Source organism: Pararge aegeria, chromosome 16 (genome assembly GCF_905163445.1).
Source record: "Pararge aegeria chromosome 16, ilParAegt1.1, whole genome shotgun sequence".
NCBI classification, from domain to species: domain Eukaryota; kingdom Metazoa; phylum Arthropoda; class Insecta; order Lepidoptera; family Nymphalidae; genus Pararge; species Pararge aegeria.
In genome coordinates, this window is record NC_053195.1 from 6,618,054 (window position 1) to 6,644,590 (window position 26,537).

The window sequence follows — 26,537 nt, forward strand, 5'->3', positions numbered from 1 at the left end:
AATTGTCCTTTAACGATCTTCGACGATATTATAAAAAATACCGTTCTTATATTAACAATCGGTTTTTGTCCGCCGTCCTGTTGGTTTTGCTGGGATAGAAAGTAGAGTAGATCCGTCCTTTTAACTAACTCCATACCAAAAATCAAGTTGGTTGGTTGCTTAGTTAGGCTGTGAAAGAAATACTAAAAACAGACAATCAAACACTTTCGCATAGCTGTTCCCCGCGGGTTGATCCGCGTTAAACATAGATAGGGTAGAGGGGTAGAGGTACCTTACTCATTGACAAAACTATTCATATTTAATTTGAATTTTTCATTCCTCCTATACTTTCTAACGATAAATTTTAATTATACGTTTAAACTTAACGTCATAACATATTTTTCGTCCAAAATATTTTTTGCGTGGTGAGTCTGTGGCTGTGGCCAAAATTCCTCTCTCTATGTGAGAGGCGACCTTTGCCTAGCCGTGAGGCGTCAATAAGGTGATGACAACTATGTTTTATTATGTAAATACGAAATAAATTCAGACATTTTTGTTATAACGTTATACGTATTCATTTTTAAGTATCAAACATTGTTAGAGATATCTTGAAATCTAAAATTTTATAATTTCGCCGTGACGTACTGATATGCCTAAATGGTTATAATTTCACACCTTGCGATTTGCGAGAACCGGATAACTGAGACAAAGAAAAATCAAGCTACTTTATTAAATTAAAAGGTAAATAAAAAACGGAAATAACAATTAAAAAATAAACCAATTTGGATATAATTAATATTTCATTTCCACGGACAAACGGCAATGGCAGGAGAATTTGCGTTTAAAATTCTTTGCCCAAACCTTAAAGGTTATGCTCTTGAGACTTGACAGGCGGCCCTTTTCCAGAAACGGCTTTATTTTCTACAACTAGCATTTACCCGCGCTTTTGCCCATACAGAATATCGATTCCGAGTATTCTAGAATAAGCTTTAGAAAATCCTCTTACTGTTAAGTTGCTGATAAATTTGATAAAGAACCGTCGAATCGCATTCTTAAACGCGATAAAAGAAGGCTCCATTTTGATAACAATTAACAGAGAAGACAAAACTGTTCTTTACTGTGTTCCGTCGAGCTGAAGGGCTACAGCGCTCTTGATATTTTGACGATCTCCAGGTCTCGGGATCCACGGCAAGAGCAATTTGGGAAGTTAGCATTTCATAATTTTATCTGATCTGGTTTAATGGCTCTTAGGCTTTAGCTAGTTACCAAGAGACCGACCAGACGAGCCGCCAAGCTAGTTAGAATTTGATTAAATAAAAATAAATAAATAGCAGTTAAGGCCTTTCTTGTAGTGGAATAAAAAAAGATATTGTAGTGTTCTAAAAGATAGTACCTACCTATACAAGAAATACGAACGCCATTCACCTCCAAGGCAAAAGAGTTTCTTTACGGCGTCAGGCTCAGTAGAACCTGCTACCCGAACTTGTGGAAGTCAAACAAACAGACAAAATTAAAGTATCAACGGTTTATAGAAGTGTACCTACTTAAAATAAATATATTTTAAATATTGCACCCTGAAAACATTTCACTCCTGTTTTAGGCAGTCTTGCCAAAATGGATTACAAATGAACCTGAAATGTAAAAAACATGTTTGGGAAACACTTTTAAATAAACAGACAGTTATAAATAGGTACTACCGACAGCAATGAAACAAGAAAACAATGGAATAACAAAATATATGGAATCAACCGATACAATCAACTATATACAATATATTAGTGCACATATTATATGCGTATAGAATATTCATATACATATTCACAGGCGATTATGCTATGCGATTTTAGTCTGGCGCACTACGTCTCGGGCATGTCGAGGTCATTGGTGAGGCGAACTCATAAGTTTTTTCCCGACCAACGCAGCCCACACTATTCAAAATTATGGAACCCTTTTTTGAAGTGAAAATTGCCCTACACTTAAACAGTTTATAAGGCAGGTGTAGGCGGGCGTATTTATTACATATTATAATGTATAAAATACCTGCTATAATTCGCTATTGACATTCAGCGAAATGTCGACGACGCTACGTTTATATTATTCTTTAATCGCCGCAGTTAATGCCATGATTACAGGAAATAAAAAATGAATGCAGATGAAAAGGTTATTAAACTTTTTATTTTATGGTAAATGGTTCGCTTGAGGTGTTTTAGTTTTTACAGAAGGAAAACCCTACATTCTCTGTGGTGCAGTGAGGAACGCTGCGGTCTTATGAGTGGGAGGTCCCGGTTTCTATTCTCGGTGTGGACAATTTTGAAATTTATAACTTCTGAATTTTCTCTGATCTGGTCGTGTGTTCAGCTTTGACAAAGGCGTGACGTTAACTGAAGAAACCGATTAGAGGTATGAGTTTAATACCACTGCTATACCACTAACAGATTCGCCCGCTACCTTAGACTACATCATCACTTACCACCGGGTAAGACTGCAGAGTTGTGGTTTCAAAAAAAAATTGTTTTTCGAGTCGTTATATGACAACAATCTTTAATTGTTTGTGAGCTTTCAAAGGTGCAGAACTAATCTCTAAAGGAGCTATGCTATATTTCCAATTCCCGAACCCCCTTTCCATATGATTCCAATATTTTTTATTACATAAAAAAAGTGCCGCGAATGTGCGGTATTTCTGACTCGGAAATATCGATCGAATGATGATATCATTTCCCGATACAAACTAGGTATCTAACCTACTTGATATTCGAAACACATTTTGAAGTCAATTTCCTAGAATTGGAAATAAATCTACATTCTCGTTTATACTTATTGCGGCCCTACCATCGACATGATGTTCGGTCCTTTAACGTACCATCCAGTTCCTCGTGACCTCTTGACTTTATAAGCCTTGTGTAATAATAATAATAATAATAATAAACTTTATTCAGCTTCCACACATAAGTAAACTAATGAAAACTAATTACATTAAAATTAATAATACACTATTTTACAAACTAAATGCCTTATCGAAAGGTGCTTCAGCTGAAAAGGCTGCTACCTCATCATGCTGCTGCAGTATTTGACAACTGCTGCGCTGATTTTCTGGTATAGCCTTGATTGGCGTCACGGATTTGCTGGGAAAAGTTTAAAAAGAAGCGAAGTGAACTTGACAAGGAGAGGGAGTATACGGAAAAATAAAGTAAAATAATATATATAAAATTATCAAACGATACAATAGAACCACCACCACATAAAAAGAAATATATATATATATACATATAAACCTACCTCTCTTCTTGAGCTGTTTTTAGCGCCTTTGGTTGCCTGGAAGAGATCGCTATGTAGCGATAAGGCCGCCAAATTGTATACCTTTTGTTAAATTTTTACTGTTAATTTGTTATGTTTATGTGGTGTACAATAAAAGTGTATTCATTCATTAATTCATTCATTCATAAACAGATGTTACGCGTAAGCCCGACAACAAGCAATTAGTCAACAGTTTTTGTATACTTTTCCAAAAATGAGCGCACGTAAATACTAACTCGGCGGGCATTTCGACTTGTTGACAATCCCAAATTGAACTCCACCATGCAGTCTCTGATCAGTCCCCTTTGTGTTGGAGAGTGCTCTGATAAGTTGTTTGAATTGATAATGATTTTGCAGATATTCATGGGCGGTGGTAATCAATCACTTCACATCAGGTGACCAACTTTATAATTTATGTATATTGTTCATAAAAATAATCATCAGTGATCTTAGTACCCATAACACAAGCTACACTTACTTTGGGGCTAGATGGTGATGTGTATATTGAGGATTAAAAAAAAGATCTGTGAAATCTATTCTGAGATAGAACATTCTTCGATATAATCTTATATTACAGAAATTGCCTACAATCGTTATGCAAGGCTTAACAGTTAATCGTGATGAAGTTTTGGATTCCGGAGGAATTCTTCTTAGTCCGGAAAATAAACAATTCTCTTGGGATTAAAAAAAAGCCAAAACAAACGTGTAAAAGTAACGGGTAACAGCTCGAATGAGTCCTACCTCCTATAGTTGCTCCTTCTTCTGAGAGGCCTACTAATATTATAAATACGAGGTGTGTTACTCTTGTGTTTGTTGTTGAACCAATTTGACTGAAATATAGACATAAGATAGACCAGTATTTACGAAAAAAGAATGACACGCGGGCAAACCTGCGGGCAACAGTTATTATAAAATAAAACTTCTCGACTTTGTCGATACCTATTTTTGTTTATTTAATTAATTAATATTACTTAACCTAATATCCTATAATAAACCTTCCATTTCTTTCATAAACTGCATATAAGCGTCGTCTTTGCTAGGCGCCATTTTTGGTTGTTCCGTCGGTCTTTGCAATGCCGATCTCATATCTGGCTTAGCCTTCTTGTCTTCTCGCTTCACCCTTAAAGCGGATGGCACGAACCGGGTCACGTCGGCTGACAGATTTCTGATCTGGGGCTTCGCGCTTATCGTTGCGCCTGTGAACAAGTATTGAGCAAATAAGTTCCATGAGCTTTTGCTCGCTCGCAATCTAAAAGTCGTTTTCGCATATCATTGCCAAAGTAAAATGGACCTAATGCCACTCTTTTTATGATTCTGATTTTTGTTTCACAAACGTTCTGTCAAAAGCCAGCGTATATTTATTTTACTTAATCAATCGTTCCTAACCGTATTCAGTCACAGCGACTGTTTCGGATTCCGGCTGAGAGCGTCGCTGGTGAGCTCTTAAATGACTCGCATAACCTGATTTTGTGCTAAACGTGCGGCTGCATTCGCTACACGTCAACACACCGGCAATATAGTTATATGATACGGCCGCTGGTGGTCGGGCCTTTAGCTCATCGAGTTTAGCAACAAGCTCCTTGACGACTTAAGGAGCTTGATGCTTTTAAAGTGTAATAATAATAAAGAATTGTAGGCAGATTTCAGCTTTAATGCAATGCTAATAAGATCCAATTTACTCCGGTGTTCAAATCTTTCCATACTCGAAAAAGACTCTTCGATTGCGAGGGAGCAAACCTTGTACTAAGGATACATTAGACCTCGAGAGCACAAAATAAATTTATATCATAAATAGTCTAAAACAGTCCACTATTGGACTAAATGCCTCTGCCAACGCGAGGGTTTTACTACAATCACCAAGCTGGGCAAAAAACGCTGACATAAAAATGTCGAAAATATTTATTTCTTGCTTGCAAATGGTTGTTTAACAAAGTCGGTTTTTTTGACAAAAAAATTCTTTCCACTCTTTTTAGTGCAATTATCTGAGTTATAATAGCACAAAGTCAATATAATTTATAAAAATATTCCGAAGTTAAAGGTTGAGGAGTTCTCACGGCACTTCACCATCAGCTCCTTTATTGGGACATATACCCAAACCACATACCAAAATTGAATCGCAACTCATATAATACTTATTATTGTGTAGTTTCTGGGGCCATAGAAGATTAGACACCAAATCTTGACCAAATGGTGCTTTACGAAACTAAATGTTGAAGTTTCTTCAAAAAATACTCAAATCGCTATATTTATGCCTATAATATTTGAAGAGTTCCCCCGACTTCTCTAAGATTACTCCATGGAAAGTATACCTTTTTAAACACATGTATAATGTGCTTGTAATAAATGACAAAGTTCTGTGATAACAAACATAAAAAATAACCGAATTGCAAACCTCCTTTTTTTTTAAGTCGATTGAAAACTAGTTACAAGTTACCTTGAGCGGCATCCTTCTTTGATATAAGCTGTGGTGCGGCGGAGAGGACGGAGACGTGTGGCGGTGGCGGTGGTACCATTGGCCGGAGCAGGCGAGGCGGCGCCCCTGGTGGCGGGCCTGGGGGACGCAGCCCCCCTCGTGTTGGCAGGCCTGGCGGGGGCCCCGGCGGCGCTCCAGTTGGCATGACGGGCACGCCTGGGTGACCTGACCCTGTGTATAATTTTTTCATGTACTGTTTTTATTTCCTTAATAATAAGTTTTAACTCTTAGATAAATAATAATGTAGCGCGCTAGGGTTCGTTGATTTGGCATAAGAACACTTGATGACGCTTATAAGACTTTCATCCTATCCTCAGTACAAAGTTCCACAACAAACTTCCAATTGCGGGTCAATCGTTGTCCAGAATGGTAGCCGAGGTCAATTTTAAACGATTTTAAAGCAATTTTTTAAGCAAAACTTATGAATAAAATGAATTTGAACATAATAATAGATTGAAAATGTTTATTTTTTGATTTATTGTAAAAAAAAATCCTTAACAGCATCATATTTATTTGATTGAATAAAAAAAAATTATTGGTCAACATTTATCTTCTGATAAGTATCGGAAGTCTAATAAAGAAGTCTAATTTATGTTTGACGAAAAATTTGATCCTTATTTTGACACTGAAACCAACAGTTTTGGTGTTATTTATAAAATTTGATGAAATTTTTGAAAAATTAAACTTTGATCTTGGATAACTTTTGAACGCGTGGACAAATCAAAAAAAATAATCGGACCTTTTTGTAGAGTGTTCAATTCTCTATAAAGATTGAAACAGCGATTTATAAGTCAATCGTCGTTTGAACGGTACAAAAAAAAAATCCCATGTTATTCTTATGGGAATTAAAAAATGCGATGAGGACAATCTAAATTATATTTAAGGGCTCATCTTTTCACAGAATTCTACGCCCAAAAGAAACTTTTGAGCCTCTTTGGAAAAAAATTTTTTTTGATCAGTTTAGTATATATATATAATATACTTTATAGTAGTGGCGTGCATAGAGGGTATGCACAAGGTATGCAGATGAAAATCAGAAAACAATTTAGAAAATCTCCAACAATGTGTTTGTCACTCCGTATTTTTGGCAACTTTGTAGTTTGACCATGACAGCCATTCCTCTAAAATATTATTAGATCCAGTTGTAAAACGTTCTTTATTTCATGAATACTGACTTTAGCACCCCATTTTTTTTTAAATTAAATTATAACTCTAAGTGTCTTCGAATATAACTATTCGAATAAATTTATTTTGAGTTAGTGATCGGTTACCTGGCATTCCAAGGGGTAATCCGGGATGTTGTCCGGGCGGTGGTCCGGGAGGTCCTCCATGAGGAATGCCAGGGGGTAAACCCGGTGGGGCTCCCGGGGGTACACCTTGTGGGGCTCCGGGCGGTCTCAGCATAGGCGGCCGAAGACCTATTCAAAAAAGGTGTTTTTAAACAATTTCTTAAAACTAGTACTTACCACTAGATATAGAGAAAAGATTAGTTCGTTTATGGATTATGACGAGGGGAAGTTGGCTCTAATTGATAATAAAATTTGAAACTACTGAAATGAGTTCAAAATATCTTTCACTGTAAGAAAGCATTTTTTTGCACTAGTAACGTAGATTATACTTACATACATTACAAAGTTAAACGGTTATATCCCACACAGAGTTATGTGCGTTTTTAATTTATGCAATAAAATATCACTTTCATTAAAGGTGGAGAAAAACATCGTGAGGAAACGGTACGCCTGAGAATTGTCTTCATTTCTCAAAGGCTTTAGTTTACCAATCCGCAATCCATCGTGTCGGACTATGGCCTATTTACCGCGCACTGTAATGGGTTGATAATGATAATAATGATGATGATGATGATGATGATGATGCCGACGACGACGACGACGACGACGACGAAGATTATGATGATGATGATGATGATAAAATGATGAAAACATATACCCACATCTGCCACAATAATGCATTTAAGACCAGGTTTCAAAATTAAAAAACGGTTTTCAATCGCCATTTTAAAAGTCATTGTGGATCAGGCCTTGCTCACTTCCGGTTGGGCCCACTCAGGTTAAACACAAAAATACATCGGTATCGTGGTGGATGATGTGGCGCGCGTACGTTCAGTGTCGCTGATCCATGCGCTGCTAGGAGCTCAGGCTGTAAGCATCAATATATCCTGACCTGGTGGCAGCAGCGGTGGCGGTATCTGCCGGACCTCGGCGCCCGGCGGCTCCAGCGTGAAGTCGTGGTGGTTGTGGTGATGGGTCGCGTGTGGCTCATTGTCACTGTCCGAGTCGCTGTCCCGTCCGCCGTGCCCCGTGCGCTTCAGGGCACTCAATCTACGCAGATAGAATTTTTATTAACTTTTGATTAATTTATTTTTTTACGTTTTTTTAATACTGCGGGGGAACAACTTTGTCATATATTAAATTAACTAGCTGTCTCGGCGGACTTCGCACCACGGATCATTTTTTTTTTATGTTACTATCCTATTCCGGTCTAAGAGGAATCCAAGAAATCAAATATCATAAAATTTGTCAAGCTGTTCTAGAGTAACTTATAAATGGTGTAACTAACACAACTTACTTTTATATATATAGATATAAAAAATTAAGCTTAATTTGCTATACTCCGCGAAAAGCAGGAGAATCTGTATGGTCTAATTTATAATTTCTTCAATCCTTATAATCGTACACGTTTCCAATGCTTAAATAAAGTCAACATCTCCTGAGGATGCTCCCGTGCGTAGAGGGTACATTGACGAAGATCTGTTTCGTGTGGAGTATAAGGATTGAAGAAATTATAAATTACACCATATTCTCCTAGTTTTCGCGGAAGATCGCAAATAAAGCTTAATTTCACACACTCACACACACACGTACGCAAAAACTACATCAATCTATGACTGACTGACTGACTGAACAAATATATTGCCTTAATCTTTGTGAACCTATATTTGTGGAAAACTGTTGATAACTCACCTTGCAGTCAAATCAGCCGCTCTATCCCTTTCCCTCTTCCTGTGTACCTCTTCCATCTCTTTCATAAAGTCGTCTATATTCTGTCCAGATAGCGCCAACATTCTTTGCTGCAGTGACGTGGGTTTTGGGGCCTGCTGGGCAGCCAATGGTGATTCCAACTCGTGGTCTTCATCCATGGCTTCTCCATCCAGATCTTCAGCTTCTATGGCTTCCGGAGCTGGTTGGTGTACCGGTTGCTGAGGTGGTAATTGGTTTGGTCTCTGGTTTATGAAATTAGAAGAAATTTACGTTTTTTTTAAACTGACTTATAAATCTCATGTATATGAATTTTCACCGATTTCTACCGATTTCAATAGAAAAAGTTATGACTAAACGGTTAAAGGTAAAGTCATTTTTAACTCTGTTGTAAATGGATTTTTGAATAATCTTAGAATGACAAATTTTCACCAGTATCAAAGTTTGTCTGACTAAGTCAGTAATAAAGTTACAATCCATTACTAATAAAAGTTGTATTGCAGTGGTATAGTTACAAAAAGTTTGTTTTTTCCTTTCTAAGGTTAAATAACAAAAAGGAAACAATATTTCCCAATAAGTACAATGTTATTAGTAATAATGTGTCGATGATAGCCTTAATATACGATACATATATACTACGACAATACAGACATCGCCATCGAGCCTCAAAGTAAGCGTAGCTTGTATTATGGGTACTAAGATAACTGATGAATATTTTTTTAATGAAAATTGAAAAATATACATAAATACATATAATATACAGATAAACACCCAGATACAGAAAAAAAATTCATGTTCATCACACAAACATTTTCCGGCTGTGGGAATCGAACCCACGTCCCAAGGCCTTGGGACTCGGAAAGCAGGGTGGGCAGCCACTGCGCCAACCGGCTGTCGAAGCTGGCTAGTGGTTAGGACTTTGGCCTTCCTTTCGGGGGGACCTAGTTCTATACCCAGTTCGCAGCTCGGAGTTAAATGCACTTTAAGCAATTCCTTGGCAGACTATACAAAATATTCGTATCTCGAAAATAAAAATTTAGTGAAGATATTTGAAGATTTTTCAAATGGAAAATGATTATGTGATGAACATGATTGTTTTTCAGTGTCAGGGTGTTTATCTGTATTTTATAATGTGTATTATATTCATAAAAATATTCAACAGCTATCTTAGTACCCATAACACAAGCTACCATTATTTTGGGGCTAGATGGCGACGTGTGTATTGTCGTAGTATATTTATTTATTATTTATTTTATTATTTTTAGTGTCAAAGTAAACATACACTTTCCCCAGGCGGTCCTTCGTCGGGCAGGTCTGAGAAGCGCAATGTTTTCTTTTCTTTATGTAGTTTGTCTAAAGCATTCGCAGTTTCCTGTATTAGGGCTTCATAGTCTGGCGGCGGGCCAGGGGGCACGCCGGGTGGTTCTATGCCTGATGGTCTTTCCTAGGAAAAAAAAAAGTAAATTTAAAGTAGGAAAAGTTTTATGGAAGTTAAAGCAAAAGAGTGATACTTTTGTATCACAGGGAAAGAGGAAGGCAGCCACGAAGATTTGAAGTTGTCATCCTAGACTTGTCGAGTCCAGTATCAACAGATAGATTCCAATGGCGTCATCTGGAGGAGGCTTTTGCCAAAAGGCACACAGAAAAGAGATACATTTTAAGACCTGTTTTCTGTAAAAAAAACCTATTTTATTTTAGTTTGGTTTTTGGAAGCAAATGAAAAATATCGCAATGTGTTTAAAGTATTTCAGTTTAGCCCTTGACTGCAATCACTCTTGCTAGTGTATAATGATGTAAATAAGAAATACATATATGCCAAAATTATAGTTGATTTGTTGATTAGTTACAGCGTGAAATAAGGACAAACAAACAAACACACTTACCATATAAAATAAGTTAGGATTTCAAATTTGAGCAGCCTGAATCTATTCTGGATAATCCTTACAGCTTTAGGTAATATATTGTGTGTCAAAATCTTACCATACTTGTACATATAAATGTTTATTCCTTCACTTTTGATCTTGTCAATAGTATGAGTACTTATGATTGATTACAAATAAGAATTCATTAAGAACAGTGATTTTTTCTAATATAGCATAAAAGTTAAGGAAATACATAAGGTTTTGTGTAATTAATTAGGTATATAATTTAAATCTTACTTTATAAACTGAGTCCTTCTTCAAAATAGGTCTGACTGATAAATTTGGATGTACAGTGTCTAGAGGCAGTGGAATTTGAGATGGTACATTGCCGTATATGATATTTTCAGGAACCTGTAAGAAACATATTTACAAAATTAAAATATCATACAATTACAAGATTATTGATGAGTTAAAAAAAACTTAGCTGACATGCCAGTATTTGAGTCCTGCAACTTATAGGATAATATATATTTTTTGTTTAATTACAAGCTAATATTGGACATAAAACATGTTATGTTAGCTTATTTATAAGGTATAGGAATATACTTATTAAAGACCAGTAATTCTGTATGACTTTCCATTTAACCAGCGCACGCAGATTACATGGTTTTTCTTCTGACTTGGTAAACAAATATTATATTATTTAAAACTTAAATCTTGTTATTACTGAAATAAAATGTCTGTTATTTTTTGATAAAATACCTTTCTAGTGGTGAAAGAAATTTTTTACTCAGTTCATTACTTTCAAAGTTTTTGGATTACAAATAGTGGTAGAGGTAACTTGTTTTACTATAAGTATCAAGGTACAGATAATGATTTAAAAAAAAGGTAATAATAGTACATAAATAAATATCTTACTTGTAAAGTAGGCAATGGGATGTCATCAACTTGTACAGACTGAGCATGTTTGACAGACTCATAGTATGATATCAGGTGGGCTCTCCGCTTTTCATACTCCATCTCTTGGCGTTTCAATTCTACCCACTTTTCTGAGTCATCCTTGTCCTGAAATAATAAAAGGATTATTAATAAATTTCCTTTTAATATTTGTATTTCGTATGGAAAAGAAGGACAGGAAATTCATAAACATTTTATATAAATACAAATAACTGAACAGGTAGGATCCCAATCGAAGAATATGCCTTTGACAGTTGCATTATTGCTTTGGCCACAAGCATATTACAATTTTTTTAGGTCCAACATCTTTTGTTCCTTTATGAGTTACATTGCTTTTTGTTCTTCTGATATATTTGAAAAACACAGTATTTTATAATTACAATATTTTGTGTTCTAGTTACAGTATTGTGTGTATTAATATAATGGAAGTGAAAATTTACCCCAAATTAAACTACCCATTCCAATTACTGGTGATAATCTAGAGTTGATGGTTTAACAAGCTTACATATAATTTTAAGTACTTCCTTTCTATGAAGCTTTTTTTATTTTTTTGATTAATTTATGCTGTACAAATACTAAATGTAAATTGACTTCATATAAATGCAAACTGTGACATAAAACAAAAGATTTTATACTTACATACATCTTCAAAACCCTATCAAAAGTCTCTCTCAATTTTTTTCTTTTCTCCTTCAAAACTTTTTCATTGAGTGGTGATGGTTGCAATACATTATACTCTAAAATAGAACTAAAAAAATTAATAATATGCGGAATGAATACTACTTTTTTTTTTCAAGGTTTGCTAATTAAATGGGTTTAGAATATATAATATGTTAACTCTTCATAGAAGACCTCACTAGTGATTTTTTAAACTTACAACTCATAATTGCATCCTGGACCACTGCAGAGATGTCTAAATTGGGTCATTCCTGAATCCACAATTGCAAATACAGTTTGATAGTACTTATGTTTTTGTTATAATTTTATTTATTTTTTGTCAAAAGGAATTTGTCACACATATATATAAAAACTATGCTTACTTATCAAAAAAATAAGCCTACTTATAAGACTTAAAATAATACATTACACGTGTGGCTAACTGTGAAATTACCCATTTCATCAATTTTCTGAAGTTCTTCTAGTATTTGAGTAGGATCTTTCATTTTAAGCACCGCTGCCCTCACCATCTGCCTTTGCCTTTTATTTTTCTTTAATTCTTTCTTACGAGCCTCCTTACCTGAAATATGTAATTTTTTTATTTTTTTTTATTTTATCACCTAATGGTACATTAGTGATGTCTTAGATAACAGCATATCCACCAGGAACTGCTAGAGAAATTTATTAAACTGACTGAAGAAAAGAACGAGAGACCTCCCACATATAGTATGTACCCGGAATGAAGAGAACAGACTTTAACAATATTAATCTAAATCTAAGCTCTGTTAGATAAATTTACCACTATGCTGGCTTAAATAACATTCAATGATATAAAAAAATCTGATTATTGAGATGTACAATAACTGTAACATTACAGAGAGAATTCCCCAGCAAACATCTCTTCAATAAAGACTAAAAAAAATCAAGGGGCAAACTCGCTTATGTTTGCACAGTATCACTCTGTGGAAATGATGGCTGAAGAACAGGTCAAACTTTTTGTTTTCTTTGTTTGGCAATGTAACTATATTATCAATCTAAAAATGTCTGATATCTAGATGGAATTGTTTAATTTTTATTAGTATATCCAGGGTTAGAAGATCAAACTTCTCAATTACACATCACTTATATTTAGTGAAATGGCTTAGTTTACTGTGTATTTCAAACTTTAGCAATTAGATATGAGCATGTACATGAAAGTAGATAGATTTCTTATTTCATTAGATGGCATCTCATCATGGCATTATAGTAGTAGTAACAACTACAGTTTAGGTTATGATACTTCGCACATACATTCATCTAGTGTACCTATCTTGTTAAATGTGTTAAGATTTGACTAATTAAGAGAAACAGAGTAATATCGACTAAATATGAAAGCTACTTACGTGCTTGGTCCGTAGGGTTCATGTATTTACCACTCTTGGTGGTATTTATGGAACGCCGACCCATCTTGATGGATACTTTTCTAATTCAGGTTAAACCGAAAGTAAAAATAACAAAACTCATATGTTATTTACAGTCAATTTCATTTATTGCTGAAGAAAAAACCAAATTTCCAAATATAAAGCCGCAAGCTTTCCTTCTTGAAATGAAATGTCAAGCTGACAAATGACAACTACAAGTACACTTGACACTTGACAGTTCTCTAATAATTATTGACACTACAAAAAAAGATAAGAATTTCAACAGATTAAAAAAGCTAATAATCTATCTATACTATACAACATAAACAATAAACAGTTAGTAATATTGCGTGAGAATTTAGAACTTGATTGTTAAAAGTAACTAATAGCCTGCTTACTGCAATTATGTTAGTTAAATTTTAGTTTGAAATTTAACGTGCTAATACCCATTATAGGATAATCGTTATATATAATGCCTACTACAAAATATAATCACTATAAAATAATGTCCTTGATTACAAATAAGATTAATTAATTCATAACTCCACTAAATTAGTCTTTTAAAATTTTATTCGACTCTTATACTAGTATAGTGTATAATGAACTTCACATGAAAAAAAACTTCACATGTCTACTAATATTTCTGGCCACCGATGTGATATGCCAACTCTCATGGAAAACAACACACTTATTCAAAAATTAAGTTTGTCGTTCTTTATTTTATTTATTTGTTGAAACTTTATTTTAACACCACTAAGCAGCTAAGAAATTAAAGGAAGAATAGAGAGAAACACAAAGATTGGAGTAGAATATAAAACTTATAGCTTAGAAGCGATCTCTGCCAGGCAACCTTAGGATTTGGACAACAAGAGCGAGAAAAATATATGGTATAAATTGATGATAGTGTAAATAGATGGTGTTTATTAATTATTTAAAGAAAATAGTCAGCAGCGAGCTAAAAACCTTTCTTTAACCAATAATTTTATGAATTATTTTCCATGTAATAAAATAGGCCTTTAAAAATCAATAATTGCTTATACTATTCTAAAACATGCAATTGTTGTTAAAGTAATGATTGATTTATCTTAATCCTAGAGATGGCACATGGAGTGAAACGTCTATGGTGGAACTTTTCTTTTTTGATTAAATTTATACTATCTAAGTACCACACCTAAGTTTCACGCAGTTATTTCTGTATAGGCATAAAATGTATTGATAAGATTTTATTAACTAAGTGCATTGAATTAATATGTTACCATTGCCTGAGTGTATGTTGAACAAATGGTTCCCAACATATACTACGTACGGGAACCATTACTTAGCCGCATTTTCTCACAGCTTCGTGAGAGAATCTCAAATGACAGATAATAAAATGTCTTATTGTTTCATCATTTCGTGAATGAATGGCTTTCGTGGCCTTGATAACAATATTTGTATAGTAACATAGACACTATTTTAAATAATTATTATTCTGCGGAAGATTGCTTTAACAATGAAACGTGACACGTCTTCATTTTAAAACAAAATCATACCAGTTTTCTTATATATATTACTCACAATGAAATTATTCAAGGGTTCGCATTAGTTAGTATAGGACCCTTTTCGCCTTCTCGTTGATGTTGGAAAAGTACAACAGCTGAGTTCATTGCGAACTTCTCTTTTGTTGAGACGTGCGTCGTCTGCCTTCCGACCGCAGGCAAAGGCGCATGAGGCCTACATCTTAGGTTTCTAGACACAGGACACGTTGTAGGACGGTGGACCTTGCATGGCATGCAAAGATTTGCTCTGTTTATAGACGATGAATTTCCACTTAACTTGACGGCCGATTGGCGCAGTGGGCAGCGACCCTGCTTTCTGAGTCCAAGGCCGTGGGTTCGATTCCCACAACTGGAAAATGTTTGTGTGATGAACATGATTGTTTTTCAGTGTCTGGGTATTTATCTGTATATTATAATTATTTATATGTATTATATTCATAAAGATATTCAACAGCTATCTTAGTACCCATAACACAAGCTACGCTTACTTTGGGGCTAGATGGTGATGTGTGTATTGTCGTAGTATATTTATTTATTTATTTACTTAACATCTGTTAGGAGAATTGTATAAAAATCTTGAAATAGGTACCTAAATGAATTTTAAATTTAATCCGAAACCATCATACATAACAGAATGGTATTTTTCTGGAGAAAATAAATAGGTACCTTGCCGCTTAATATACGTAAAATAAACCTGATAGAGTTCATCTCTACATATACCTTTAGGTTATTTTGTTAACCTATAAGTGCAGTTTACCTTCTGGGAGCTATTTGCATATTATACCTAAATAAACTTTTCTAAATAATTCAAATTAAATGAAATTTAATTTTAATTGCTATAACCCTCACAGCAAACTAAAGTGTAGTGAAATAAAAAAAAATGCCCTGCAATCCAATATTGGTCATATAAAAGTAACTAAACCCGCTTAAAGATAAGGAATAATGCTTCACTGACTTATTGTATATCCAATTTTAAATAGATATTATCTAAAGCTCTTTCTGTATAATGTTATTGGAAATGATAAAAAAACAAAGGTTTGCAGTTATCTCCAAGCAGTTGTTTGTAGCATAAGCCATAAAGCGGGCCTAGCCATGTTTCTGTGTAACAGTGCAGTTCTTTTTATTATTATAATAATACGGGCGGACCAAGCAAAGGCGTAGGTGATCAGCCTCATGCGCCTTTTTCAATTACATTGACAACCACGCTCTTCTGAACACAGCATTGCAACAATGCGGTAGAAAATAGAAATAAGAATGGTGGTAGGTAACACTTCCCTGGACGAGTTTGTTACCTTTTCTACCTACATCTACCTATGTCTACGTATTGGCACGCGATTGTAAAAGCGCCATCTAGTGATTGCGTTCCAATACCTATTGCAACGAGACAACTATTCTAATTACTAACTATTGTAGCGGTGATAGCCCATTGGGTAGGACTTCAACTTCACTTCCCGGGGCCGACTTCGAATCGCACCTCTCACTTTTCTATGTTATGTGGGTTTTGAGCGATTTAAATATCACTTGCTACGACGGTGAAGGAAATCATCGTGATGAAACATTCACGCATGTGGAGTTCACCAATCCGCACTGGGCCACTGTGTTGAACTACGGCCTTAAGCCCTTCTCATTGTGAGCCCTGTATGGGCCGTTAATGGATTGATGTGATCAGGATGACTTTATTGACTTTTATGAATCATCGTTAACAATTTCGGCAGCTCTTGTATCATCATCATTATCATTAAAATTAAACTTTTTATTTTATGGAAACATGAAAAGTGTACGTCGCAATCAATTAGACTGTTATGGTATGTTAGGTAAACTTAATTTTTAGTTAAATTTTGCTGCATTTATGCTGGGTTCTAACAGGTACCCTTGTTTATATAAAAAATATCTGTGGAAACCTGTTATTACTTTAAATTCATCAAATTTGTTAACTATTTAGTAATTACAACTGTTGGTTTTCCAATTAAATACAAATAAAATAAATAAAATGATTACAATCTTAATAGAAACTATAGGTAGGTTCATGGCAACTAAAATAAATACACTATTTTCATTCCAAGTTAGGTAGGTATCATCAATTGTACTTTTATATCTCGTTGTGCTAATATTGTGTTGATTGGACATAGTAAAATCGAATTCTCTTTTCAAAAATTCAAATAGCTGCGTCTCCTAACGGTGTCCGTGAGTCCAGAGATTTAACTCATTCCGAACAAATAAATATACAGTTCCGCGCTATATGAAACTAAGAATAGGTATATATACCTATTCTTAGTAAGATAAAGCAATCTTTGGAAAGAATATCTATGTTATACCGTCGAAAAATATATTCTGCGTAGACAAGCAGACGTGAGCAAATGATAATAGAGCATACCTATATAGATCCAAGGAAGATTTACGAGGGTGCGTCTTATTTTAACTGGGTACAAAATAGGTCATACCTAGGTACTATAGTATATTTAAGTATTAGATTATTAAGATTTAATCGACGGTTGGTACTTAGTTGCGACTTTATAATACGTAGAGCTACGTACAATGTCCTCTACCATTTTTTTTCTGTGGGAATTGAAGAGTTATGAACTAAATTCCTTTTTTTACATCGGGTAGGTAGGTAAATATAACACAATGCGACTCACAGTTAAAAGGTACCTAGCCTAGCTGTATCTTAGCATTCCATTTAGTTGCACCTACGAGTATCTTCGTTACGCAATCTTGCAGTGGATCTCACTACACAAATAACAGTACCTACAACTTTTTACGTGTATTGTCTAGGTATGTACTGCAATTTGTATAATGCACATGACTACATAGTATTTACGCGAGACGGCTGCCTCGACGCGACGCTTGTATTACGTCGTATCACGTACTACGCACACACACATGCTCAGCTTTACGAGACTTGGCACTACATCGACACGCAGACACCTATACGTATTCACTACTCACTGATTTCATTCATTTACAGAAACTAGACCTCTCTTTCTATCTCATTCATGCTAACGGTAACGCTACACGTGCGAGCTAGACGGGCGATATCGCGTACGAAATGGCGTTTGTTGAACCAAATCGCCGCGTCGCGCGTCGGTCGAAGCAAACTCGAAGTGTTGGCTGCTCCCTCGCGCAGTAGAGAACAACGTCCGAGGCGTGCGTTCGACTCGCGGGACCCACTCTAGTTCATTATTGATGCAAAAGTTCCACGATGGTTGATCACAACGAGAAATTGTTGCAGGAGTTGCTAAAGAAACCCGGAAATAATGTGTGTGCCGATTGTGGAAGCGAGGGTATGTCATAGTGTTGTTTTAGTGATTTACCTTGTAAGCGTGGTATTTCCATGGGGTGGCTACGCGGGGGGAAGACGTGAGTGCGTCCATGCTGGAGTTCAGTGACCTCGACGTAAAATGCATTCAATGAAAACAAATCATCGACATTGAGCGGAATAACAATGAAATCAAGCGGATATAGTAAATAGGCAGCGTAAGAATACGCCTGTGAGGCCCATTCCGGTAGGTCTCCTCACTCTCAACAGAGAATTAAGGTTTGATTAATTGAAAATTAATTTCGTATGACTAACATACCTATTGGATAAAGATAGCGTGCTTTTACGTGATATTTAAACATAGCTTTATAATTTGCAACAATTGAAGCTTCCTGTTCAGATACTTTATAAACATATAATGGTATTTTCCAAGTTTTATTTGTTCGGGAACTCTATTGAGGAAGAATATAGTTTCTAAATGTACCTAACATAGTTATTACGAATACCCCAAATAAGTAGGTAGGCAACTAGGTAAATGTATCTTCTTTCCGAACTTAAATGATACAAATGTAGAGTCAGGTGTTAATCTTTTTTAACATGTTGTTTTATTAGCTTTGTTCGATAATTACCTACCTATTTCGTATGTATTCAAATAAATATTGTTTTAATGTTTTAAAATAAATTCTCTCAGCATTCCTTTTTTGTTCCAAATACCAAAAACACGAGGTTTATGCCTAGGTCGCTAGTTAGGTTTATTGTATTAAATTTGATTCCGAAATGAAAAAATAAGCAACCAATACAAACTATTGTAACAATTTACACAAGCTATAAGAATCAGATTCTAACAACAGAGCTTCATGTAGAGTCTGTATCATTATTTAACATCCGTTTTAATAGAAGCAAGTTGGTCGGTACATTTTACCTCCAATTTTAATAGTTTTTTAATAAACTTAAATAAAAAGATTAGACAATAGAGTACCTCATATTTTAAATTACTTTTGGATTGTTTTTTTTTTTACTATAATTTGTCATAATACCTATGTTCAAAAAGATTCAAATTTATTAACAACAATAACTGTACCGTTTGTGGATAGGTACGTTGACCCTGACCCATACGTTTTCAGTACCTACGATATTTTTAGAATAAAAAATTAAGTTGATTAAGTTATAAATAATTTGAGATATGTAAATGGAGATTTAACTTTCGATAATATGACCTAAAAACTCGTTAAATTTGTATAAAAAGATTAACCTCGTTAAAAATTCAAAAATTTAAATAAAGGAGATTAAGTTTATAGCATGATAAAACCTCTATTATAACTTTTATTACGGGAAGGAATCTTAAGAATTTATTTAAAGCTTTGATAATAACCTTTTTAAAAATATCTTCACTAGAGCCTTGTAAGTAACGCAATAAATAACAAATGTAAAAAAAACATTTGGCAAGATTTCCCGACATTCTGGCATAAAACAGGCATTATAAGAATTCTATGTTGTATTTGCCATGAGACACGATGTTGTCGAGTTGAAGGTAATAACTTCATGTTTAAAATATGTATGGTATAATAAAATATGAGTTATTTTAATATACTGCTATTTACCATTTTGGACAATTAAGTACTTAAATAAATTGTAGTTGGAGACTTTGGCATCAGTTAATTAGTACTTACCTATGTGCCTCAATTCTGTCTGTGTAAGTAATGGTTATACCCCAATAAAGGATATGTTTTTGCCACTTTTTAGGTTGGAACATTTAGTTATTCTAGATAACGTCATCATTTAAGTGGGCATGGTCAAGAACATAATTATCGTTATCAAATGTCAACTTTTTAATTAGGTGCATGATAACTTTGTAACCAACATCCATTTTACCTAAAATCTCGACATAAATATATATGAACATAAATAATTAGGGTATCTAGGGATGTAATAAGAACTTCAAGATGATAAAAAAAGTATTTAGTAGGTATACGATGTAATATCCTGCTTTTATTTTGTAAAAATTCAGTTTTTCAAATCCATTGGGATTTGAAAAACTGTTAAGGAAACCTCATAATAATTTTGAAATAACTCTTAAGATCAGGTCAGTAAAGATTTCAAAATTCATTTATTTAAAGTAAGCCTATTTAATAAGCACTTTTGAAACGTCAAGTCAGTCTATTTGTAGTGACTCTACCACCGGTTCGGAAGGCAGATTCCACTGAGAAGAGCCGGCAAGAAACTCAGCAGATTGCTCTTTTCCAACATCATTTTAAAGTTTAACAATCTTTAGAATTTTTCTGTTTTGTGAGAGATGAGAACGGAATTCATCAATCGTGCAGTAACCACGATTTGTTAATTGTGTTTTAATATATTGTTTAAATTTAGGTAAAGGTAGATCTAATATTACCTTCGGTATCATGTTATAAAAGCATATACCCATCCCCATAAAGGATTTGCTTTACTGTATTACTGTATTGATTGTTTTGCAGTAGAGTATAAGTAGGTATTTCGGTTATTTTCTTTCCTACCCACCATGTAGGTCACCCATCATTGTACCAAAAACTTAAGCGGGATGTTCAAAATGTTTACGAGTGATTGAATAGGAAATATATTGTGCGATTTCCAAACCTCTGTTTCTCAACATGGTATACTTTTTTAAATGGTTATTTGATATTTGGGAGGGCATAATTTCTGCGAAAAGTTTATCTATACATATGATAAAATCGTAGACTAGCCGTGGTACATTAAAGAGTTTTGTATAGAGAACTGGGAGATGTTATTGTTGACTAACTCACGGGGATTTAGGCCGGAACTTGACCTAGCGCCGCCGTGCCTTGATCAAACTTGAATCGAAAGTAAACGGATTAAGCTCAAATAGTCTAACAGACAGTTTAATTTTCAAGTACAGTAAATAACAGTAAAGTAGCGGTTCAAATCGTGCCAAATTGTTATGATTATCCTCATGGCATGGCTGAGTCATTCCACACAGCAGATAAGAAAGATGGCGTTAGAATTTGATATTCCTTGGTCATTGTTGTTGCTGAGTTTTACAAACTGATATTAAAATATAAGTACATTTCTATAGTTTGAGGTAGAGTCGTTGTTACAATGTATCTACTAGTATCCTAATTTATGTTATCATGCATAATATTGTTATCTTTATATAACGAGTAAATAAATATCTTTACAGAATTATTTTATTCGGAACGTATGTTACTAAAATCGTCATTTGTGTAATACGTTTAATTTAATCGTTGATATGTTTAGCCGTTTTGCAAACAATAACAAAGCCTATTACTTTTTTGAATAAAAATAAATAACTTAGTCAGCATTTTTTTTGGGTTTTTCATAAACCCCGCTGGAACCTTACATTTTTACGAGATAAAAAGCTTAGCTTCAATGTGTTAATCGAAATTTCAGTTAAATCCGTATAGTATGTTTTGCATGAAGGAGTAACAAACATCCATCCTACCACTTTAAATACCGTAATAGCATTTACGATATGTATTAGTAAAATAGTAAGATACTGGATAAATCTTTCATTTTATTGTGACGTTTAATAATTATATTATCTATATGAAAACGAAAGTAAGCGGATTTATGTGTATTATAACAGTCAATCAGCTTAATTGTCAAGTAAAGTAAATAACAGTAAGATAGCGGTTCAAATCGTGCCAAATTATTATGGTTAAGTTTTCCTCATGGCACGGCTGAGTCATTCTACACTGAGGCACGTCTAGTCGTGGGGTGCAATACCTACATACCTATAGGTTGTCCATTTTCATACTTTCGAATGAGTCATACTGGGAAAACAGTTTTCGCTAAGAGTTGTTATAAAGGTAAAAGTGTGGTCACGGTAAAGTCCCGCATTAAAATATTCCGTGGTGGTAAAACAATGAGAACATTTAAATTGATGTGTTACTCAACACAAGTTCCGGTCAAATCTTGTTTGTTTCTCACTGAGGAATGATTATCGAAGCTAGACTAAGATTAATGTCGTTTGCACAAGTTTACATTAATGGTTGATAGACATTAAGCGTGAGATGGTGATAACAAAATACCCCGGCTTAGTTTGATGTTAGACCGGCGCTCACTCACAAATGTTTACCGAAAGTAGACCAAGATTAATGTCGTTTGCATATATTATTTGTTGATGTCCATTAACTGTGAGATCTGAGAAAAAAACCCGACTAAGTTTGTAGTTAAAACAGGGCGCGTTTCGAACCATCACCTCACAATGATGGAAACATATGTATATATACCTAATATGTATGAACTCTTAATTAGTGCCTGAGATACATGAATACAAGGCCTACATTAATAAAAAATATTTGAATTTGAATTTTGATGCTTCGGTAGGTATGCACGTATTACGTATTACATGTCTATAATATATAGGTACAACTACACTGTGACTTTTTTCGTGTGACCAAGTCATGCTGTCCAACTAACGAAATGCGAAACAGGACTGAACTATTCTGACATTATGCCACGTTTATAAGCAACGGGGAGAGAATTATTGAAATTTGTATAGATTATCAATAATGACGCCCGATTGGCGCAGTTTGCAGCGACCCTGCTTTCTGAGCCCAAGGCCGTGGGTTCGATTCCCACTACTGGAAAATGTGTGTGTGATGAGCATGAATGTTGTTCAGTTTCTGGGTGTTTATATGTATTTTCTAAGTATTTATGTATATAATTCATAAAAATATTCATCTGGCATCTTAGTACCTATAACACAAGCTACGCTTACTTTGGGGCTAGATGGCGATGTGTGTATTGTCGTAGTATATTTATTAAAAAAAAATATATATAATGATTTCTGTGATTATCTGAGGCGCTCATACTCTATAAACACAAGACGTGGGGCGTCATGGAGCCATCTTTTATTTTAATAATATATGAGTCATATTAGAAGTGTCACCTTTGCGGCCTTGTCCGCCTCGGATCCGCATCGAAAAAATATTTCTAACTATCATTTGCAAACAAAAAGCAGCTAATTGTTATTGTTTGTTTGTTTTAATACTTTATTGTACATAGGTCAAACTAAATAACATTTTCCATTCAGTAATTTTCTATCAGACTTAACTTTGGTAAAGTGGACAGGGTTATAATAACTGTTCCTAGATAAAGACGACGTTAACAGGAAAAATAATGAAAAAAACTAATTTCTAAAGTTATAAAATTGGTTAAAAAATATAAAATGTTAATTAACCACGCATAGACAAATAAATACATCCTACCTAATATTACGAATGCGAAAGTGTGTCGGTTTGTCCTTCCTTCAAGCCCGAACTAACCTATAACCATGACTTTTGGCAAAGAGATCGGTACAAGGACGGAGAGTATCTAACATAGGCTACTTTTTATCCCAGAAAAACAAACGGTTACCACGGGATTTGTAAAAAAACCGTAATAAACGCGGACGTAGAAAGCGGCAACAACTTGTTAATAATAAAATAATATATAGACACCTACCTAAACCAACATAACCGAAACATAGAGTTTTAAATAACTATAAAATTACTCGTAAATGTAATCACTTTATATAAATACCTATGTGAAATTCCGCTGGAAAAATGATGCTTCTATGATTACGAGATTGTGCTCAACCTAAAACTATGATTCACTTTGAGGAATTCACTCATTTTTGGCTTGTCACAGCCAACCGCACGTCATAATTAATTTTAGGTTATTAATTGTTTCGTTTATTTAGCAAAAGCTCATGTTACTTAATAGAGATTACTAAGTTATGCTTCAACTTAAACAATACAGCTTGGTATAATAGTTAGTTAGATAGTATCTAAACAGAAAAAGTAAGAAATAAATAGTTAAAAATTAGTCACTAAAACCTCCAAGTCCATAGCCTATATTTTATCGAAGCTATAAATATCGTTTTTTGCCGAAACAATTCGTTACTCGAGTTGAATTTTTTTCGAACGTCTGCGTCAGTCTGTCACTATTTATCAAATCGTAATAGGCGTATAGGTGGAGTGGTTATAACCCAGTGGTTAGGGTTTTGACTTTCCTAGTTCCCTTCCCGGGACACACCTCTAGTTTTTTGGGAGCGATGTGCGTTTAAAACAATTAAATAACACCTCTTTAACGGCGAAAGAAAACATCTTGAGGTAACTTGCTACCCTGAGAGTTCTCAAGGAAGTACCGAGTCCACCAATCCGCATTTGGCCAGCGTGGTGAACTACCGCCTAAAAAGGTTGCTTGGAAGCATCCGGCTCCGCTTTCATCTCTCACAAGATAGAAAAATGAATTTTAAAATGTAAAAGAGCAACTGCTGAGTTTCTTGCCGGCTTCTTCTCGGTAGAATCTGCCTTCCGAACCGGTGGTAGAGTCACAACACACAAACAGATTTGTCGTTTCAAAAGTGCTTATATTAGGCCTACTTGAAATAAATGAATTTTGAATTTTGAATCGATTCTCAATCTGAGAGGAGACCCGTGTCCTGTAGTGGGCCAGTAATGAGTTGATATCGATGATAGTAGGTACCTGACCTACTCGTCAATTATGTTGGCTGGCTATAGTTTTAAGGAATTAAATGGTGCATAATACACGGTTCTTCCCCCAGAGCCAACTTCAGGCCGGCATACATAGTAAGATCGTGCTTCCCGCGTTGAGTGCATTTATCATTGGCAATTCTTTACTTATACTGGTGCAAGCAACAGTCACGTAAGTCTTTATGCGAAATTGATAAAATTCTTGTTGACTATTAAGATCTGTAAAACACAAAATCGAAAATTAAACTATTTATGAAATATTTTAAAACACTTAGTTACAGACAAAGACTTAACACCTACGCCTGAGATTGTTGGACTCTTCGAAGGACGTGTTTATTGCATGCCATTCGAAACTTTAACCTGTTTTAAGGCGATAGTTTGCCATTTACCCTCAGCACGGCTTGCATGGGTAGGGGACATTTATCTCCCCGTGGAAAGGATAAAAATGTATCTTCTCCCACAGCTTTATCAACTCTCATTCGTATCGCATTGAAGTGAAAATAATATCCAATAAATATGTACGTCTAATAAACGTGGTTAATAAACGTGGGTTAACTTCTCCTATATCATGTTCCCGTGCTTTAGCAGGTGGACACGTTAATGTCAGGGGATGTAATTTTGGCCTCCAGCCTGTGATACAATTGGGCAAACTACTTGGTCCGTCAATTATTTATTGCTATAAAAAAAAACGCTAGAATTTGTGGAAAATCGGAAGAGAAATGACAATTTCCTTTAATTCTTTAAATGCTCTAAAATACCTACATTATTTATGTACATACCTACATGTACATTTTGGTAGTTACAGCGGTAGATCGGTCCCCAAGATAGGAAGTGTAAGCGATACTTCCTAAACCGGAGATTACAGGTATCATAATAGAAAAATAAAAGACCTCAGCAATTTGAATAGAGCATATTTTAAACTTGATACCTACGTAGCCTTGAACACTTTCACTTGCTTCGAATGTGACAGTATTGTTGAATGGAGTGAATGCGATGTCCCACTTTGAAACTGTTGCTTTAGTACTGATTTGCTCGCTCGCAATCGAGTTCGTTCTCGAATATGAAATTCTGTATCGGTTTTACAAACGTTTTGTAGCCTCAGTACAATATTTGCTCCCTCGCAATCGAGTAGTCGCTAGTCGTTTAGTATGGAAATACTTGAATATTAATAATAATATATACCTAATAGGTGTAATGTATCTATAATAATAATCATAGGTGTCATATTTGAAATTTGCCTACAAATCTTTAAGTCTGGCTTTTTCACAGAACGTTTATAAAGCAAAAGTACAGGATTCTCGACTGTTAAACGTTTATTTTACTTTGACGACACAGAGTTTAAAACTCGAGAACGACATCTCGATTGCGAGCGAGCAAATCTTGGACTTAGTCTTTTGTAAAAGCCCGCGCTAAACAATAGCAAATTTGAGCATTAACTCAATGCAAATAGGATCCATTTTACGCATTTCAAGTATTTCCATATTCGACAACGACTCTCGATTGCGAGCGAGGAAATTTTGCACTAAGGCGGTCAAGTGGAAGTGTTCATTTATACTGAGTGTTCCGGGCTCATTTGCTATAACATCGGCAAAATTCAATTGATGTTATGTCTGGTGGGAGGCTTCCATAGT

The 26,537-nt window shown here is 34.8% G+C and overlaps 2 protein-coding genes across 4 annotated transcripts in view; one reads left to right on the forward strand and one right to left on the reverse strand.

The window, feature by feature from the left end:
* Positions 1 to 4,204: 4,204 nt before the first annotated feature.
* LOC120630694 (WW domain-binding protein 11) lies at positions 4,205 to 13,791 on the reverse strand. 2 transcript variants are annotated; one of them, XM_039899972.1, is made up of 11 exons: positions 13,601 to 13,791; positions 12,673 to 12,798; positions 12,201 to 12,298; positions 11,523 to 11,669; positions 10,902 to 11,015; positions 10,025 to 10,186; positions 8,728 to 8,963; positions 7,928 to 8,085; positions 7,018 to 7,164; positions 5,708 to 5,917; positions 4,205 to 4,469 (listed from the first exon to the last, which is right to left on the reverse strand). In XM_039899972.1, exons 1-11 carry the CDS (start codon positions 13,662 to 13,664, stop codon positions 4,258 to 4,260), a joined length of 1,674 nt encoding a protein of 557 aa, XP_039755906.1. In that variant the 5' UTR covers positions 13,665 to 13,791; the 3' UTR covers positions 4,205 to 4,257. The 2 variants fall into 2 exon arrangements, with proteins under 2 accessions (XP_039755906.1, XP_039755905.1); XM_039899971.1 differs by having other exon boundaries at positions 8,728 to 8,987.
* Positions 13,792 to 18,270: 4,479 nt separating this feature from the next.
* The window catches only part of LOC120630433 (arf-GAP with dual PH domain-containing protein 1-like), a 34,727-nt gene continuing 26,460 nt past the window's right edge, over positions 18,271 to 26,537 (forward strand). For both annotated transcript variants that reach the window (XM_039899664.1, XM_039899665.1), the window contains exon 1: positions 18,271 to 18,437. In XM_039899664.1, coding sequence (XP_039755598.1) covers positions 18,356 to 18,437 — 82 coding nt within the window. In that variant the 5' untranslated portion in view covers positions 18,271 to 18,355. The remainder of the gene's footprint in view (positions 18,438 to 26,537) is intronic.

Excerpts from the sequence above, each read along its gene's own strand:
- LOC120630694 (XM_039899971.1), bottom strand. The coding sequence starts at position 13,664 with ATGGGTCGGCGTTCCATAAATACCACCAAGAGTGGTAAATACATGAAC. Across the intron at positions 10,187-10,901 it reads AGAAGGACTCAGTTTATAAA|GAAAGACCATCAGGCATAGA; the intron begins GTAAGATTTAAA and ends TTTTTTTCCTAG. Across the intron at positions 4,470-5,707 it reads AAAGAAGGATGCCGCTCAAG|GCGCAACGATAAGCGCGAAG; the intron begins GTAACTTGTAAC and ends ACTTGTTCACAG.